The following is a 17,443-nucleotide window of genomic DNA, read 5'->3' on the forward strand; positions in this document are numbered from 1 at the left end:
TGGCTTCGGCCGCTGCCATGAATCCTGATGAGATTCCCCTCTTTCCACATAAAATACAACATCGGGCTTTACGCTCATATCTCGATGTGGAGGCGGACCCCTCGAGGATGTGTGGACAGAGGTAACCTTGCAGGGGAGCGTGATACTGCTCATGGGTTTGCTAATGGGACCATGTGCCATTAGCAGGAATGAAGAATCTCAGTCGAGCAGTTTAGGTTTGTGTAAATTGCCCAGTCAAAGGTGAGGAAAGGTTTTATTGCGCACTGTATGCAGGCTGGAGTTGCTCTTACGTCTTTGTTGTTTTCATAGCAACAAATAAGGAATTTGAGAGAGTACACACACACACAATGCACACACACACACACACACACAGAACCTGGAACCCCAGCTGTCCTAATGCTGATCTCATTTTCAAGGATCTATTTTAAAGAACATAAAGGAGGCAGCGGTGCCATTTCAGGTGATAGGAGAGTATAAAACAAGCTGACATATAATAACAAACATACCCAGAACACCTGCCGAAAATAATCTAAGGTTGGTGGGGAAAAGGGGGATAGAAAGCAAGACGGGGCCAATGAAACATTCTTTTTGGGGGAAATTCATAAGCCCCGAATCATGAAAAGAAATCATTTTATCAAGGCTCTCTAACAATAATATGTATTTTTCAGCCTGTCAGTTCTCCCCAGAGATGAGAGGAATCAGGTTGCTCCAATGTTTGGAAACCACTAAAACACAATGACTGCTATAACTGCAAATCAATGATTTTTGATTTGGCAGGATAGTAAAGCAAGTGCTAAATAAGATGTTTTCTGGGATGTTTGTTGGATAACTAATCAGGCTGCTCCAATTACGACTGCAATATAAAATAAAGATCCAAAATTGGAATAATTGGGGGACCGTTGAGTCACTGTACAATTACTATTGCGATACGCTCGTATTGCACGAGGTGGTATTACGTTTTTCAGACAGCTGAACAGCTTCTGGTGGACTGAAAGTGACTTTTCTTGTAGCACTACGACAAACAGCGAGCCTTGTTTCTATTGATAGAATATGCTGCAAGTATTGCAAATCTACATTGTAAGAAATTTCTGCCCGCTATATTGTCTGAAACATGAAAGCCAGTTCTGGGCGGGGCCTGACAATAGTTTCTGGATTATCTTTTCCATCATGTTGCATGTAGGTCAGCCTGTGTGCTCGCAGGTGTGTGTGTGTGTATGTGTGTGCGTGTGTATGGATGTGTGTCACACAACGATCATTTTTCCGAAGCATCCCATCTCCAAAACCTCTGGCACACTTTCAGAGAGCGTTCTCTCTGTCCTCCCCTCCAACCCCGTACTTTATCCTCCCTCTGTCTCTTTCTGCTTCCTTCCCTCTGCGTCCGTCCGCCCGGTTCCTCCGCACTATCTTCACGTCTTCCGGGCCATCTGTCTATTCTCATTCCATCCATGGGTAAAAGGTTTGGTCGGCAATCTTTCCTTTCGGAAGGCCTGTGGTGTAGTGCGCAGTCAGCAGCGATAGCGCAACATTTGTCGAGAGGTGAAAACGCCAGGACAGGGCGGATAGTTCCAACCCCACGAGCCAGACTGTGTTTCTCAGCATATATTGACAAAATCAATGCTGAGGTGAGAGCGACCCCCCTCAGCGCCGTTGGGAATTTACATTCAAAACGAAGAGACTGAGTCTGAGCAGTGTGATTCGAGCCGGTGCCGCCAGAGCTCTTTCACCTATCACCTTCTCAGGGACTTTGAACAACCAGCAACGGAGCTCACCGATATTTTCCGCCATCAGTAGTTCCATCAAGAACAGTCTGTGTGCAAAGACAAACTCTCAAGCCAAGTCATGCCTTAGTATTGATTTCATTATCACTGTCATTAAATCTCCCTTGTGATATTAGCAGAAGGTGTACGAAGAGGTAGTGATGTATAGTGTGAACTTTCCCAATGACGGGGAAACTGGCTGAGCCACAGTGTGACACTTTCCTTAGTTGGCTGTTTTAATGCTAAGCTAAGCAAGGCTAGCCATCTACAGAGGGTCGCTTTCACACTACTACACAGACACAAGACTTGGGAACAAAATTAGTGTTTGGCCATAATAATTAACTATTGACTGTAATGTATCGTGACCTTTTCTGCATTCTAATGTAAGTATTTTTAAGAATGTTTTTTACATTTGAATGAAATAATCCTCTGTGATGTGAGCTAATTGATTCACCGTCATAGCCGCTAATTTGCTATGTTTGCTAGTTTGTGTTTAGAGTCAGTTTTCACACTTAAAAACAAAACACTGATCTAATCCAGGAAAAGACTGCAATGCCATCATGTTTTGCACACACGGTGTGATATGAGCAACTGAGCATCCTCCTTACTTCTCATATGTCGCGGTGACAAAGAAGGCGTAGACTCTTGTGTGCTTGTGATGCCGGATTTGGATGATGAGCTCTGGGATTCCCAGCCGGATGTGGTTGAGGAGCCATAGCAACGTGTGGTCATCTGTAGTATCTGTGAAGAAACAAAAAAATTACTACATCTTGAAGCGATCCCACGCACCACTGTACACAGGGGCTGCCGCGTCCTCCCACGGTCTTGCACTATTTATTGCTGAGCAGCAGCTGGAGGTGAAACGTCGAAGTAACAAACACTTGAGATCGAGGCCTCTCTGGTTTCTCTCTCTGCTTCAGGCAGCGGCTCAGACAGTTGGAGTCATAAAAGCTGCGGTCCTCCTCTTTATAGTAACTGTCATGATTCCCGGTGTTGCACATAATGGTTTACATTTAGCGCCGCTCACCGCTGACTTTAATTAAAAGAAAATGTTGCCCTTGTTGTTTAACCCACAGTCGATTAAATTCTGATATTTTGGAGACATTTTTCACATAAAGACGTCTTATTTTGTGATGGATCGTGCATGTGATTGACTGTGATCCAATTCTTTGATTAAAGCGCAGTCATATTTCTGGTACCGCAGCATCCCAAAGCCATTTAAAAAATAAATTATTTATCTAGCCTCTGGGTGCAAATGTACTTATTAAATCTTATGAGACTCTGCAAGACGAGCTGTGAGGAAGCGTTTAAGTCCGTCTTTTTTCTCCCACGTAGTGTGTGTGTGTGTGTGTGTGTGTGTGTGTGTGTGTGTGTGTGTGTGTGTGTGTGTGACGTCTGACCTGCAAACGTCATGAGGACATCGCAGTTCTCTGTGGGCACCGTTTTCATCCAAGACTTGTGAGACATGATGTGTCTGCCCGCCTGCAGCAGCCGCTTTCCAAACAACTTGTCTGCGGGAGGGGACAGAGAGACAGAGAGTCACCTTTTCAAAATAAAGCGCAGTAAAGAGCAGTGACATTTTCAACATTTTCTGCAAACACGGCCCCAAAACTCTCACCTCTTTCTCCTGCCCTCGCCGCCCCATCACACACACACTCACAAGCGCACGCACACACACACACACACACATACAGGACCTTCTCGACGGGACAGATTTAAATGTCATGCTGCTTTGCCTCACAACACGAGATTGATGGAGCTAATCCAGCCCTGCCAAGACCAGAGGCTGCACATTGTCCACACTCTTGGCTGCCACGTTCAGTGTGTGCACGGCCGCCTGGTTCAAACGGCCTTAAAACGTGGCAGAAGTAAACGTTTTATCCGGAGTTGTGGATGAAAAAAAAAAAAAAAACATCTCTCGAGGCCCGAGGCGTGACAGATTTAAATATTCTGAAGAAACGTCCATCCAGCACGGTGGAGGGACTCAGCTCCTCAGTGGAACCACCTTGTCCCTCTTCCAAAAGTCAACAGCAACACCCAGAATAGCTCTACAGCAACCGCGCTGTAATGTCCCTGCAAATAATGCGCCGCTCAGTTTTCTACAAGGGCAAGAGAAGAATTTGCTTCTTCTTTTTTTTTTTTTTTTTTTGTGTCCGCGCTTGTGTGTCCACTGTGACACCTCATTCATCTGTCACCGATCCCGCTCGGTGTCGCCTTTCAGCCTGGCGCGCTCCTCCTCCTCCTCCTCCTCCTCCTCCTCCTTATCCCTCCCCCTCCTCCTCTGGAGACACGGCAGCGCCAACAGTTTAAACTGGACCGGAGAACGTTGAAACTTCAGAAGCCGCACAGCTGCCACGGCAAAGTTGTGGAAACCATTTCCTGGGCCCCTGAGTGACGATCTCAAGGCAGCAGCATGGAGCGGAGGCCTCGTGACCACCGGCAGCACCCAAAGGTCACACCATGGCCTGTCAACACGTTCACTCTTTGCTGGTGTTTGGTAAAAGGCAGGGAAAGACGTGAGAGCGAGAGCCTCGACCTGCACGACCCGCATCTGCATCTCCTCGGCGTTCAGAATATCACTTATGATGATTGGATGGGCCAACTCGCCGGGTCAAAGCTCTTGCCAGGCCTTAAATCAAGTGAGGTTGTCATCGACCCTGGCAGGATGCTGTAAATCAAGCCGCATGCCCGCTGATCCAATGAACACCTGCCACATAAAACCACCATTGTGGACCTTCCACTTCCTGGAACGGCGCTAAGGGCGTCAGACGCACTGTGTCTCTTCCAAGAATCAAGTGTGATCGCCTCTTGCGCAGAATGTAGCTGCTTTTGTCTCTCTGCCCGGCTACACCAGCGGACAAACAGAGCCCTTTATCTCAGCGTCAGCGTGGCAACGCACAACACACACACACACACACACACACACACACACACACACACACCACCTTAAAATATTTAAGAAGAGGGTATGATAATCACTGATAAAACCTGGAAATCACTGTTTTGGGATTTATGTTTTCTGTCTACTTTTTTTCTATTTCTATCTTTTTTTTCTCCTAGAAAGCTAAAGTATATTTCACAGAATTCTCAAAACAGAGGGCTAAATTAACAAAAGGTGGACAAAATATGCTTTAAATGGAACCTTTATGGTTCTTGTACGGAATCAAATACACTCTTAATAATGTTGCAGAATGTTTTTCTATGATGTTTACTGATTGGATTAGCTGTGCAATTTTATTGTATTTTTATGATGAAAATAAGGAAAGATGCTTTGGAAACAGTGATGCATATATGTCTGATAGTGAATAGTGAATGAAAATGAGAAAGATGTTGACACGTTTTGTTTTGTTTTTTTAAGGAAATCGAAGTGTAATGTGGCAAAAGAAAGACATTTCCAGACACTGCGGGAACCTGTCAGAATTTCCTCTTTAAACAAAATGCATATGAATAACATTTTGATGCAAAATAAATGAGAACATTCCAACAGTTCCAACACGTAGCTTCACAGACAACCTGACGCTGCGCTAGAATGATTATTCAAAGGATCCCACTACGTAGTACTTACAAAAAGGTTGTGAAAACTTAATCTGGGTCCACACGGCGAGTCCCCTCTGAAGAATGTTTTCCAACATCACAGCAGTTAGACGGAAGGGGGTAGGCCTATTTTTGACTTTTTAATCTGGGAGTGATGCTCGCAGACACTGAAATCTGACTGGCCGCTCCGCTGTGCTTCAGATGAACTGCTGCAGGCAGCGCTGCGACATGACAGCAATTCTAATGAGACCTGTATTCACTGCTGAGAGCACGCACGTGTATGCACGCACGCACACACACACACAGCACACACACACTCCTGGAACACCAGGCAGATTGGCCTCAGACTATGAATGCTTCACTCTGCTTTACTTATTCTAATTGTTCAGATTCTAAAGTCAGAAGTGGCACAAATGATTGATGTTTGCATTCTTTTCTTTTTTTTTAAGTCATTACAAACCACTTTTTAAAAACCTAATATTTTGGAACCATTAAAATTGACAAGATTTTGTAATTTTGTTGAAACGGAGACAGACAGTAAACCCAACGCTATGGTTTTACAATTATCTGCTCTCTCTTCTTGTGCTGATGTTATTTTCCCTCTGGGGGAAATTTCAGGTCCTTAACTGCCAAACGCTCAACAGCGTTCTTTTCAGCAGCGTTCCCTTGGCAGTTACCGTTAAGAGAGATTTGTTTTTCAGAGAACACCAAATGTCAGTGCTCTTCATAAATAAAATAGTAGATTCGTGAACACAAAGCAAAGCGATGGGACTTTGCAAGTGTTTAGATTTAGATGGTCCCATTCTGACCCTCTGGAGGGAAAAAAATAAATAAACCAGGTGGGATGTTTTCAAGATGCATTTGTGAAGTTTCAGACACGAAAATCTCATAAAATATGCCAGCTTTGCTTTACTTTGCTGCTTTACTTTATGCGTGTGTACCCTCAGTGTAAATTGACAGACTAATTACTGTGAAAATCAGTCCTGGGAAGTTGAGCAAAGCACTAAAATGAAGGTCATAGACACTGAGGGAAAGGCTTGATGGTGAACTTGTGTTTGTGTGTGTGCGATGACTCCCCAGTCTGCTTGGCTGGATCAGCTTCTGGCCAAGAAGTCTTAAGGAGTTCTACTAGGTTAAGTTAAAAGAAGATCATCATTTGAGCACTACAAAAAAAAAATGTGTGTAAAGAAAGTAAACTATTTGAACTGTTGGTCTTCTTGCTCTCAGAGCTTCACCTCGATATGCTGCTGCGGCAGCGCAATGGCTATGAAGAATGCAAAATTGTAAAAAAAATATATTTTACCATCGGCCGGCTGCAAAGTCCATGAAGTCATGCCTATAAATAGAGCTGAACTAGTCCAAAAATAAGAGGCCTAGGTGCTTTTATCAGCTGGGCAAGGACATCTTTAACACACTGATATGGAAAACGTCAGTACACACCTGTAAAAAGTGGTTCATGATCTATTCATAATGAAGAGAAGAAGCACAGCGGACTGTCGCCATGCCTACCAAACCTGCCTGCTGCACCTGAACTGAAGAGCCCAGTGTCGATGCTTCCTTCTATGGTTTATTTATATCCTCGCCATTTCTTTGTCGTTTTTTTTTTTTTTCCTTCGCAGCATTTTCTTTAAAAATAAATTAAAAATAAATCACCTGCGACTCATCTGTGATCCTGCAATGAGGTCATTATTGGGTATTGACAGCAGCCAAAGTAATCAATGGCATGCGTCTCTGGAGGCTTGTAAAGAGGTAGCAGCCTGGTTATCAGCCTCAACACGGTAATCATGATGCTTGATAGCAAAAAGGTGTCAGTTACAGCTGCTTTCCCCCCCCCCCCCTGCACTTCCTTTATTAGCTGTACTTGTAGTTTGGTTGCTGCAAGCTTAATATGGTACATTTAATTTATTTATTTACTTTAAATCAGAGGGGTTTAAAATGGAACGTCTTTTATTATTCCTCAAAAAAAGTTTTTTTTTTGCCATGCAAAAGGCAAGGAAGTTGGCCAGTCATCATCACGGATTCATTATGCCGAACCAAAAAAAAAATTGAAAGTATTTTTCATTTTCTTTTTTCCCCCCCATGTAACAAAAAAACTGTGAATGTAACAGCAGCGTGTGGGTGAAACACCTTTAAATACCTAAAGTAAAGCCAAAAAAAAGAAAAAAGAAAAAAGAAGAAAGGTTGTTGACAAGCTCTTACATTAATACCTGCCTGTGGTTGGCATCATTAGGTGCAAAACATTGCACCTTCTCAGTCTCAGGAGCCCACAGTCAAGATTTACAGCACTGACATTAGGCTGAGGATTTGCACTTGTGCATGCAACTCTTGAAAAATACACCCGGCCAACAGTGCTCATCTCCGCAGAGGCTGTGACTGCAGCAGAACTTATAGCTTCTCCTTCTATTTTAGCCCAGCATTAAAATTTATATTTCAATGAAAAGGCAAAAAAAGAAAAAGAAAAAGAAGACAGACGGGACTGCCAACAGAGATGCCGAATAGCTGTAAGACGGACAGGAAGGAATCATTCTGTCAAGAAGTCCAGCAAGTGTGAAAGAAACAAATGACCTTATCAGGGCGATTATATCAGAGAGAGAGAGAGAAAACCCAAAGTCTAATCAGGCTCAAACTCAGAGCCATTTCCTTTGGCAAATCCCTTTCCATCTTTTGTATGCTCCCCTTCCAAAGCCGTCCACGATGGACCACAATGCATCATTGCTGAGGGTGCGCTGCTTTAAACCGGTTCCCTTATTTGCCAAACAGTCGCCACAGAGAAAAGCAGTAAAACTGGCAGCCAGAGACAGAAAAAAAAAACAAACCCTCACATTACTGCTTCCATAAACACAGTGACTTTATGCAGCAAGGGTGAAATATCTGGACCAACACTGTGCGTCTTCCTTACGCGTAGCACTGGCACGTCCCTATCCGTCCCCGCTTCGGCTTCCTTTTATCTCCCAAACACTTAGCTGTGGGAACATTAAACTCACTGCGGCCCCTAATTGCAAAATCATTAGTGTGAAAACACGTTGGCGAGCGCTCTTAATTCCGCACGGCAGCACGCACAGCCGCTCCAGATGACATTTAAAGCTTTTCGCTGCCTGAAGGAGCTTATTTCACCTGCAGCCTGACGCTCTCCTCGCTCACCGCCGTGGACCGAACGGTTTCCACCGCCTCTCCTTTTATTTTTGCCAGCCACAATTTCTGCGTGTTCCTCTCATCCAAATCCTGCCCGAGAGATCCACCCCTCGAGAAAAGCTCTCCGACTCTTTTCTTTCCCTCTTAAGCTTCCTCCGGGGGGAAAATACTTGCCCCCATTGTGCCCATTCTGCAATAGTAATACGAAAAGATTTCCTAAAATTCACATAAACCCATTTTAGCAGTACTGTTTAAGGGCAGACGATGTGTGAGTTGCATTTGACGTATCACACGCACGTCACTGCACCACTGCAGGTACTACAGTGCTTAATGAAAAAAAAAAAAACTCAAAATGAATGTCAGTCATCTCCTTTTTAACATTATCTTCTTTAAATTCTAACCTCTGTAAACTGTAAATAGTCAGCTCTAGTACTATATGTATAGATATTTCACCTTCAACTGGCAAACTATCAATTGTTGCCTATATATAAGAATTTGGATTTTGTTGCGTTCAATCTGTATGCTGAGTTAAGACAAACTGCTTTTAGAGTGTGTATATTCATTGCAACAGGAAAAATTGGTTATTTCAATTAAAAAAAAAAAAAAAAAAAGAATTAATTTATTTATTTGTTTATTTTAATTGGCAGTGGGGCAAGTTTGAATTTTGCTTTACTTTTGCAAAAAAAAAAAAAAAAAAAAAAGACACGTCACACTTGTATTTGCATTTTACAACAGCAAAAAAGCACAAGCTGCGTGTGTTTACATTGTTTCTGCATGTAATCTGTGTCCTTGTCTCTGTCCCACATGTTCATCAGAAAACCCTCCCTCCTTTTTGGCAGTTGCCCACCACTCGACAACGAGGCCTGTGTGCTTCACAAAGGCTTCTATTCACTCCTCTATGTTCATCACCACCACTTGCTTATTCATAACTTGTAATCAGCCCCTTGACAATGCTCCATTCAGCCCCGTTAGATAGCCAGTCTGTGCCTTTCTGAAGGAGTAGTCACTGTGGTGAGGACATGAAAGGCACCTCATCCCGCTGCCTTTGGTTCATAATTGTACCTGAATCACTGGTAGAGTGCACTATGTTCCTCATTCAACCCCAGCTTCACGAGCGATGCGACAGCTCCCTTCGCTTTGCTTACTCTTTGACTTAGGTGGCTCACCCAAATTAACTCTCAAACCTGGAGCAGTGAGTCCACGATTGGAAAACAAAGAAGGACTTTTTTTTTGCGAGGCCAGAAGAAGACGAGGAAGACGGAATCAGGAAAAGTGGCACTTGGAACTATTCTGCTGTGTGCGCACTGTGGCTCTCCTCTTTCTATACGTGGCCCGGCCCTGTCCTTTGTCCACAGCCACAGGCGCCTACACTGTCACGTGTAATCAGTGTTGATTTGGAGCCAAGGACGAGACCCCATTATTACTACCTACTACCTTTAATGAGGAGACCAGGAGTTGTGACAACCACCATTTGTCATAAAAGTGGGACAGACGTCTTATTCCCGAAGAAAGACCCTATTTCTGGAAACATCAAACACACTTGCCTGTTTTGTAACAGGGCTTATGCAGTGCCAGTGGAGTCAGTTGGTTACAGCACAAGGCTTCCTATTGGTGCAAAGCGTAACACCTGACCCGTGTCTCTACCCCTTAATGAAACTTGAAGCAGCACAATGTTCTACTCATTCTGTTCTCATCAATTTCTTTCTTGATCGTTTTTAGATCAATTATAGATGCTGAAATGATCGTGTTCAGGTAGGTGTTCATTTGAATACTGCAAAACGGAAAAAGTTACTAAGACAAGCAGTTTGTGACAACATCATTATAGTTTGGTTGAAAATATGGGCAGAAGGATGCTGAGGTTGGAACTGGTGGGCTGGAGGCCAAGAGGAAGAGCAAAGAGCAGATTTATGGATGTCGTGAAAGAGGACATAAAATTAGCTGGTGCGTGAGAAGAGGATGCAGAGGTTAGGATTAGATGGAGGAAGATGATTGGCTGTGGTCACCCCTGAAGGAAACGGCTCAAAGTAAAAAAAAAAACAAAAAACAAATGCAATTAGAAAATTGTTTCTATGTTTTTAGGAGAAATTCAACCCATCCTAAACAGTGTAACACCAAAAGCAGCGTAGCAGTCCAGGAATCTGTCAGTCTTTCAGTTTGGACATATGTATACCATGATGTTATGCAAACATTAAATATAGCTAAATCAAAATTAACAGTGCTATATCTATTTTGAGTAACTTGAATGTTCTATCTGAAGGCAAGAAGCGGATGTGCACCACAAATGCAAATGTAATCAATATTTCTCAAATGTTCTCAGTCTGAACACGCCGGGGGTCATTTGGAGGACTAAGCCACTCAGCCGTTTAGAAAATGCTCATACATGTTTAATGAGATTAAACAGCAGGATATTGTCTGATGGGACGACTGACTATCTCATACACGTAGACTGGCAGGGAGGGCAGTTTGTGTTTACGGCAGTGGTGTCCGGGGCCTGTGGTGGTGTGGAGGCCGGAGGAGCGAGCTGGAGATCGGAAGGTCGTTGGGTCACATCCCCACTTTGACAGGAGATTTGGGTGGGAATAGTGACCAATGCTTGTCCACCTCATCACCACCACTGAGAGCCCCTGATCAATGCCCCCAAAGCCCTGTCTGCCCTCTGGGCACTGCATTGTGGCGGCCCTCAGCTCCGAGTATGCCGTTGCATACAAGGTTAACTGTGGGTGAAATGCAGAGACGCAATTTCTCCAAAGGGGGGCCAGTAAGTTGCTTCACTTACTCACTCACTTACTTACTTTAAACTTTGTCCAGGAACAATGTCACAACTATTTACTGAAAACTGAACTACAGAAATATAAAGGCCCTCACATTTCTTTCAATATGACCGATTGTGACTCAGAATGTGCCTCGGGAGGCCAGTCATTATAATGTAATTACTATAAAAGTTGGATAATGGGGGCACACTAGTGTAATGGGGCATTCCACAGATCATTAGTTCATTTGGTTATGTCTATTCGCATTAGGAATGATGCAGCAGACTACTGAATACATGACGAGACAATGAAAGAGGAGACCAAAGCAGAAGTGAGAGTGAGTCAGGCGGTTCCAAAGCAACAGATCTGACTGATGCTTTAACTCTCTGTTTCTGCACAGGAAAGGGATGGGCGGGATCAATAATCTGAGGAAGTAGTGGGTATTGTATCATTGTATATTACTACACCCCTCCTCCCATTTCCTGCGCAATGAGGAGCCGACAGAGATGTCTTTAATGTCATTAGCGTTGGCTTTTCATGCATGTCGAAGAGAAGCTTGGAGAGGAAATGGGCAGATTTTCACACACATTTTTTTGAGCCATGCACTGAAGTTGGACATGTCCGCATTGCCATTATTTGTGTTCAAAATGCAAAAGACGTGCAAAAGTCGATCTTGAGTGGAGTTGAATGGGAAGTCTTGTGCAGTTGTTTTATTGGGGTACGTCGACTTATCAGGATCTCAAAGTACCACTGTTCAGTAAATCTGGCACAATATTTACTTGCAGTCTATTTTTTTGGTTGGTAGCTAAAAACCCACTCACAGTTTAAAAAGGTTAAACTTACAAACAACCAGTCTGTTTACTCTCGCAGTGAAGTGGGAGGACGTGACGTTATCGCTCCAATGCAAATACAGGTGTTTCTGCACGAGTAATGGGATTTAGTTCCATTTAATAGACAAAATGTGCTGCCATCATCAGAAACACAATAACGCCGCTGCCTTCTTATAGCCTCTTACTTCAGGTGTCAGCAGTAAATAGCTCAGCCAGTGAAACACGAAGCACCAGAGAGCAGATTCTCTGACTGATGCTGTCAACAGAAACGGGCGCATTGCACAGATGGAACATAAAGTGTGGTCTTTAAAAGGTGGTAACCGAGCAGTCAAAATGCAGGCAGAGAGGAAACTACGAATGGAAAGGAGAGGGAGAATACAAGAAAGAAGCACAACACAGCCAGTTCCGTGTCACGGGCTGCCATCCGTCAACAATGACAGTGTGCAAATATATGAGCTGGAACGAAATGTTCCGCCGTAGCTCTTAGCATATTAAAATTCCGATTAAAGGTAATAGCTACGGTGTGGCAGGGCCTCACAGGCAAGGAACAAAAAGATTCAAATCCTCAACCTCACTGACCCTTCGGTGGAGCTGCCAGTGCAAACTCATGCGCCGCAGCCAAGCTTTGTCTGAAATAACGGCAGCTATATTTAAAATTCGCAGTGAAGATCCCAAAGCTTTCCCAAGACGCCACAGATGTCAGGACGTATTATGGGAAACTTTAGATAAAATTATGCGCAGGACAATGAGGTCCGACGGGATGGTGCGACCATGAAATCACTGGGTCTCGGGTATAAATACTTAATTCAGCAGAAATATCAAGTGGTTTTAAGGAACAACCATGCAGAGCTGAAAAATATAGGCAAGCAGTGTGTGTGGAGTTAATGTTCCCTCCAAGCCAACTCAAGAATAAATACATATTAATGGACGAGCCTAAATCAAAGGGCTTATTTTACATATTGTATGTTATTCCAGTGCTATACGTCGTACTTACCCTCTACATTTATGGCAAAACAAACAAGCACAGGCATGCTGTGTAGTGATAGCGCTGTACATCCTCTGAGCAAATAATACAACATCCCTCTTGGCTAATTTGTCTCAGTGTTAATGTTTTACCTGCAATTTCAAAAGAAGACGTTACATCTGATGTTGTATCTGTTTGCTGCCACCTGCTGCTTATTGGGATGGTGTTAGAACCGGGAGCTCCAGGTTCATTTCCATGTTGAAAATCTCTTATTCCGGACCTCTTTTATTCACGACAGCTGTTTCACACCAGAGGTCATTTGTGCTTACTATATAACATGCACGGCTTTAAGACAACCAGACCCTACATTTTCTGTGATGTATTAGCTTCAAGTACTCAGAAAGTTGACATTTGTAGCCGACTTTATTTTCACATGTTAACTGGATCAGCATCACAGAAATTCCAATGAGAACCAACCCAAAATATGCCAGCGCCATGTCGACAGATGTTGCCGTTGGCGCGCATAAAAATGAAGACATTACGAGAAGTTCCTCACAATCAAGAAAAAGAACATTTTCCAAAGGACTGCCAGACAAGTGGGAAACTGCTTCAGGAGATTTGTTGAGGCACAGAGTGGAGAACCCTCTGCACGCTCCTTATCTGTCATCTACAGCTGTGGGGCTCAGCGCTAATGCCAGAAGAAAGTGTTGTTTTCCCCATTACCAAGCCGCACACTGGTTACTGTCTCTAAACACTTGAGTCAGGGATAAAGGCTGATGAGTACTGATTGTGCTCATCATAAACACGAAGGAGGCCTCCCAAACACTTGGAAACGAAGCCGGACAGCAGCACAGACTGACGCAGACAAACACGGGGATGTTGCAATGTGTGGCAAACCTTTACATGACATGTTTAAGTGATCCAATTCTGACTTTTCCCCCAGTGAGATTGATTTGTAACTCATGAACTTGCAGTACTTCCTCCTGGGACATCCTGTGCATCGTGCCTTTGGTTTCAGGTGTCGAACTCCGACATTACTGGCAATGCGTGGGTTTACATCATTCAAAATGGATTAATAGCCAATGACTCCTCTCTCTCTCTATCCGGTGACTCTTTCCATTTGTTCAACTGACTTCAATATGGCCTGCAAAGATGCTTTCTGAAGCGGTCGCCTCAAACACCGTTCCAGTTCTGTCTACATTCAATGCACATAGCACTGTTTGCACTTTTTCCCCCCGACCGTTGAGCGTGTCATTGACCATATCCATTCCCATAAGGGTTAATCTCCCAGACGTTGCCCTGCGTGAACGCAATTACACACTATTGGTCGCTTGAAAAGTAGATGGAAGCTTGAAATGCTGGACACTGGCAACAACCAAAGATTGGCAGTCAAGGTGTGTAGCCTAAATGTGTTGCTCTTTTGAACAAAATCCCGAAGATACTTCCTAGCAGTTTGATTTGATAATTAATCAGTGTAAAGATGCAAAGCAGCAACCCATGCTTAAACATTACCTAAATGAATCTAAACGTGAAAGGTGACTAAAGCATTTCTAAACATAATATAAGCTCACTAGGGTCTCAGTTCAGACCTTTGTTTGTTTGATTGTCTGATTTTTTTTTTTGTACATTACATTTCTATGGCACTTTTGCCCTGCAAGTCGGCTAAATGGCCAGAGTGAAAAACAACATTCTTCACTGCTCTATTTGTGTTTCTCAAGGCTTTGCTAAGCAACTACTAATAGAGGTCCTGAAGAAATCCAGGCCCCGTCAGTGCGCTCACCCAGCATAAAGGACAAGGTGACCGGGTGCCCTTCGATCCTCTTCTCCTCCCGCAGCAATGCAATATCACGTATGCACAGGAGCAGGCTGCTTATTGACTGAGCTTTGATCAGAGGGAATGAAACCCAAACTCCCCGATAAGGTCTGTGCCACATGTCACTGCGTCCATACAGGGCAGGAAACGGGCAACACCAGCAGCGCTCTCTGCAAACACATTAAGCTCTGGAGCGTGCACTATCGTTCTCTGCTTACAGTTTGATAATCTTCACAGCTATAGATGGAAAAGTGCGAACTTCCAATGAGTATGAATAGGGATTTGGGGGGTCGGTTGGCTTGCAGCAAAGAAGCGTTACGGCTGATTTGATCAAAACCGTTTAAAACTTGAGAATCTAGGGCAAGCGAATCACCACTGGCAAGACAGATGGTTTATCACAACTTAGGGAAAGTGACTGAAAGTTCCTCGAACTCTTCCACCTCTAATTACTGCTGATATCAAACCAATAAAAGGCAGTTAGGGAGAAATGCGAGGCGACGGATCTGTCAGGACCAGGCGCTCTAAAAAAAACTCTCCTCCAGAGAAGCGGCGCGGAAAACGGCATAATATTTGAGTACCCACTGTCCACAAAAACGTGCATGAGAGGCATATTGTCAATTCCAAATTGGCCGTAAGTGTGAGTGCAAGTGTGAGTTGTTTGTCTTTCCATGTGGCCACTTGTCCTAGGTATAACCCTGCCTTTGCCCGGAGACGGCTGGGACAGACTCCAGCACCGCCCGCAACCCTGAGTGCAGGAAGGGCAGTAATAGAAAATGGAATGGACGGATGGATAATACTTGAGCAAACAAAGGATCCCGACCAACATGGCTGCGTGTGCGGCTGAATTAGCAGAAGAACGGTAATCATCGTTGTCCTCTTGTATTGATTGAGCTTACCTGCAGGGACACCATGTCTACTGTGTTTAAAAGTAAAAGCCAAATAGCCAAGTATGAGCTTGTCAGAAGGAAACTGGCTTGAACCTGGAGAAACTTAACTTTGATTTGATCAAAAAACTCATTTATGTCCATCCATCTTGGCTGTCAAATAACCTCACAACCTCATCTTTGTGCAAATGCCGAATCCAATGTCTCATCTGCAATCCTCATACATGGGCTGAGGTGGCCACAAGCTATTTCTTGCAGAGAGAGGAGAGTGGAAATTGAGAAGATTCAACCGCACAAACTATCATAACAACACAAGTGTAATAAAATGATTGTAGCAATAACCGCAGCATTTACCGCCTACTTCTCTGTAACAATCTAATTTTGAAGACAGGCTGCTCGCGATCAATTTGAAGTGGACTCATCACAGGAAAGCACAGTAAAAAATTTTTATGCTGAACCTGACGGGCTGTACTTTGAAACGTCTTCCAACCCATCAGGAGCTGGTGCACCAAAGTGATCTTTTCCCTCGAGGGGTTTGACAAATCAGGTGAGGTTAATAAAGCTCAGGCGGTACCAGCGTCAAGGTCATCCCGCATAGAGGTTATTCTCCTCAGCTGCTCACACTGCTAATGCGCAGCTCAGCACTCTGGGAGCAGAGAGAAGGAGGAAATATATCTGCGGAACACGCAATAAATAGGAGCGAGACGCTCAGAGAGGCATTAAGTTCGGAGTCATTAGGCACAACACACTGCCGTCATTACATCTCACTGCACTACATTCATCAGGCCCTTCCTCGAAGACGCTGCTCAGAGGCAAAAACCCATCGACTCAGTCTCTCTGCCGCAGAGAGAAAACAGGCATAAAACAGATCTTCTCTCGTGAGGTGCAGCGTTGCGCTTTTGTCCTGCCCACACCACAGTATTTGAGGCAACCTGTGTGACACTGAACCCGTCGGCGAAAAGCTGAGTTTAGGAGTTTAGGAGGCATTCGGTGCAAGAGAGCAGAGGCCCGGCAAAGAGTCTGCGGCTGGGAGCAGGTTATTTCTTGAAACGATTTTCTCGTACGTTTTGCAGACTCCAAAGTGAAGTAGCCAGCAAAATGAGTTTATGAACCTGAAAATGGATCTTTCAAGTTGCAGTCATTGCCCAACATGCCCATTTTCAAATCAATTTAAACATAGGACCCGGTGAAGCAGTTTTACAAGGTTGGTCAGTCAGTATTTCAGTTCTCATTGTAAATCCATTTCCCAGATCTTCAATTTAACCAACACACCAGTGGAGCATCCTTTAGTAGAGCATCTTTTCACAATTAATTAATGCTACATTTACAGAGTAAGTAGTAGTAGTAGTAGTAGTAGTAGTAGTAGTACAGAGCTTCCCTTTGCTTTATTAGTGGTGCCTACTAACGCAGGAAATAAACAGGACAGTCAAGAGGCAGCCCCACACTTTCGAACATCCATCCATCCATCCATCCATCCATCCATCCATCCATCCATCCATCCATCCATCCATCCATCCATCCATCCATCTTCTGTCACTGCTTCTACTGCATTCACAGTCCCATGGGTGCTAAAGTCCATCCCTGCTAACTTGGGGTGAAAGTGGGGTTACACCCTGGAGTCACTAGTTTATTACTGGGCCACACAGCGATAAACAACAGTTCACATACCTATGGACAGTTTAGAGTTGCTAATTAGCCTAATATGCATGTCTGGAGAAAGCTGGGGGGGCCTGGAGAGAACCCAAATAGACACGTGCAGAACATGCAAACTCCATAGAA

The 17,443-nt window shown here is 44.0% G+C and overlaps 1 protein-coding gene across 2 annotated transcripts in view; it reads right to left on the bottom strand.

Annotated features, from left to right (window-relative positions):
• LOC142891575 (anoctamin-8-like) overlaps positions 1-17,443 on the bottom strand; it is a 34,300-nt gene that overhangs the window by 14,207 nt on the left and 2,650 nt on the right. For both annotated transcript variants that reach the window (XM_076031208.1, XM_076031207.1), the window contains exons 2-3: positions 3,158-3,268; positions 2,366-2,498 (exon numbers count right to left, since the gene is read on the bottom strand). In XM_076031208.1, coding sequence (XP_075887323.1) covers positions 2,366-2,498; positions 3,158-3,268 — 244 coding nt within the window. The remainder of the gene's footprint in view (positions 1-2,365; positions 2,499-3,157; positions 3,269-17,443) is intronic.

Source organism: Nelusetta ayraudi, unplaced genomic scaffold, assembly GCF_046127955.1.
Source record: "Nelusetta ayraudi isolate G7.1 ecotype Tasmania unplaced genomic scaffold, CSIRO-AGI_Nayr_v1 ptg000032l, whole genome shotgun sequence".
Classification (NCBI taxonomy): Eukaryota; Metazoa; Chordata; class Actinopteri; order Tetraodontiformes; family Monacanthidae; genus Nelusetta; species Nelusetta ayraudi.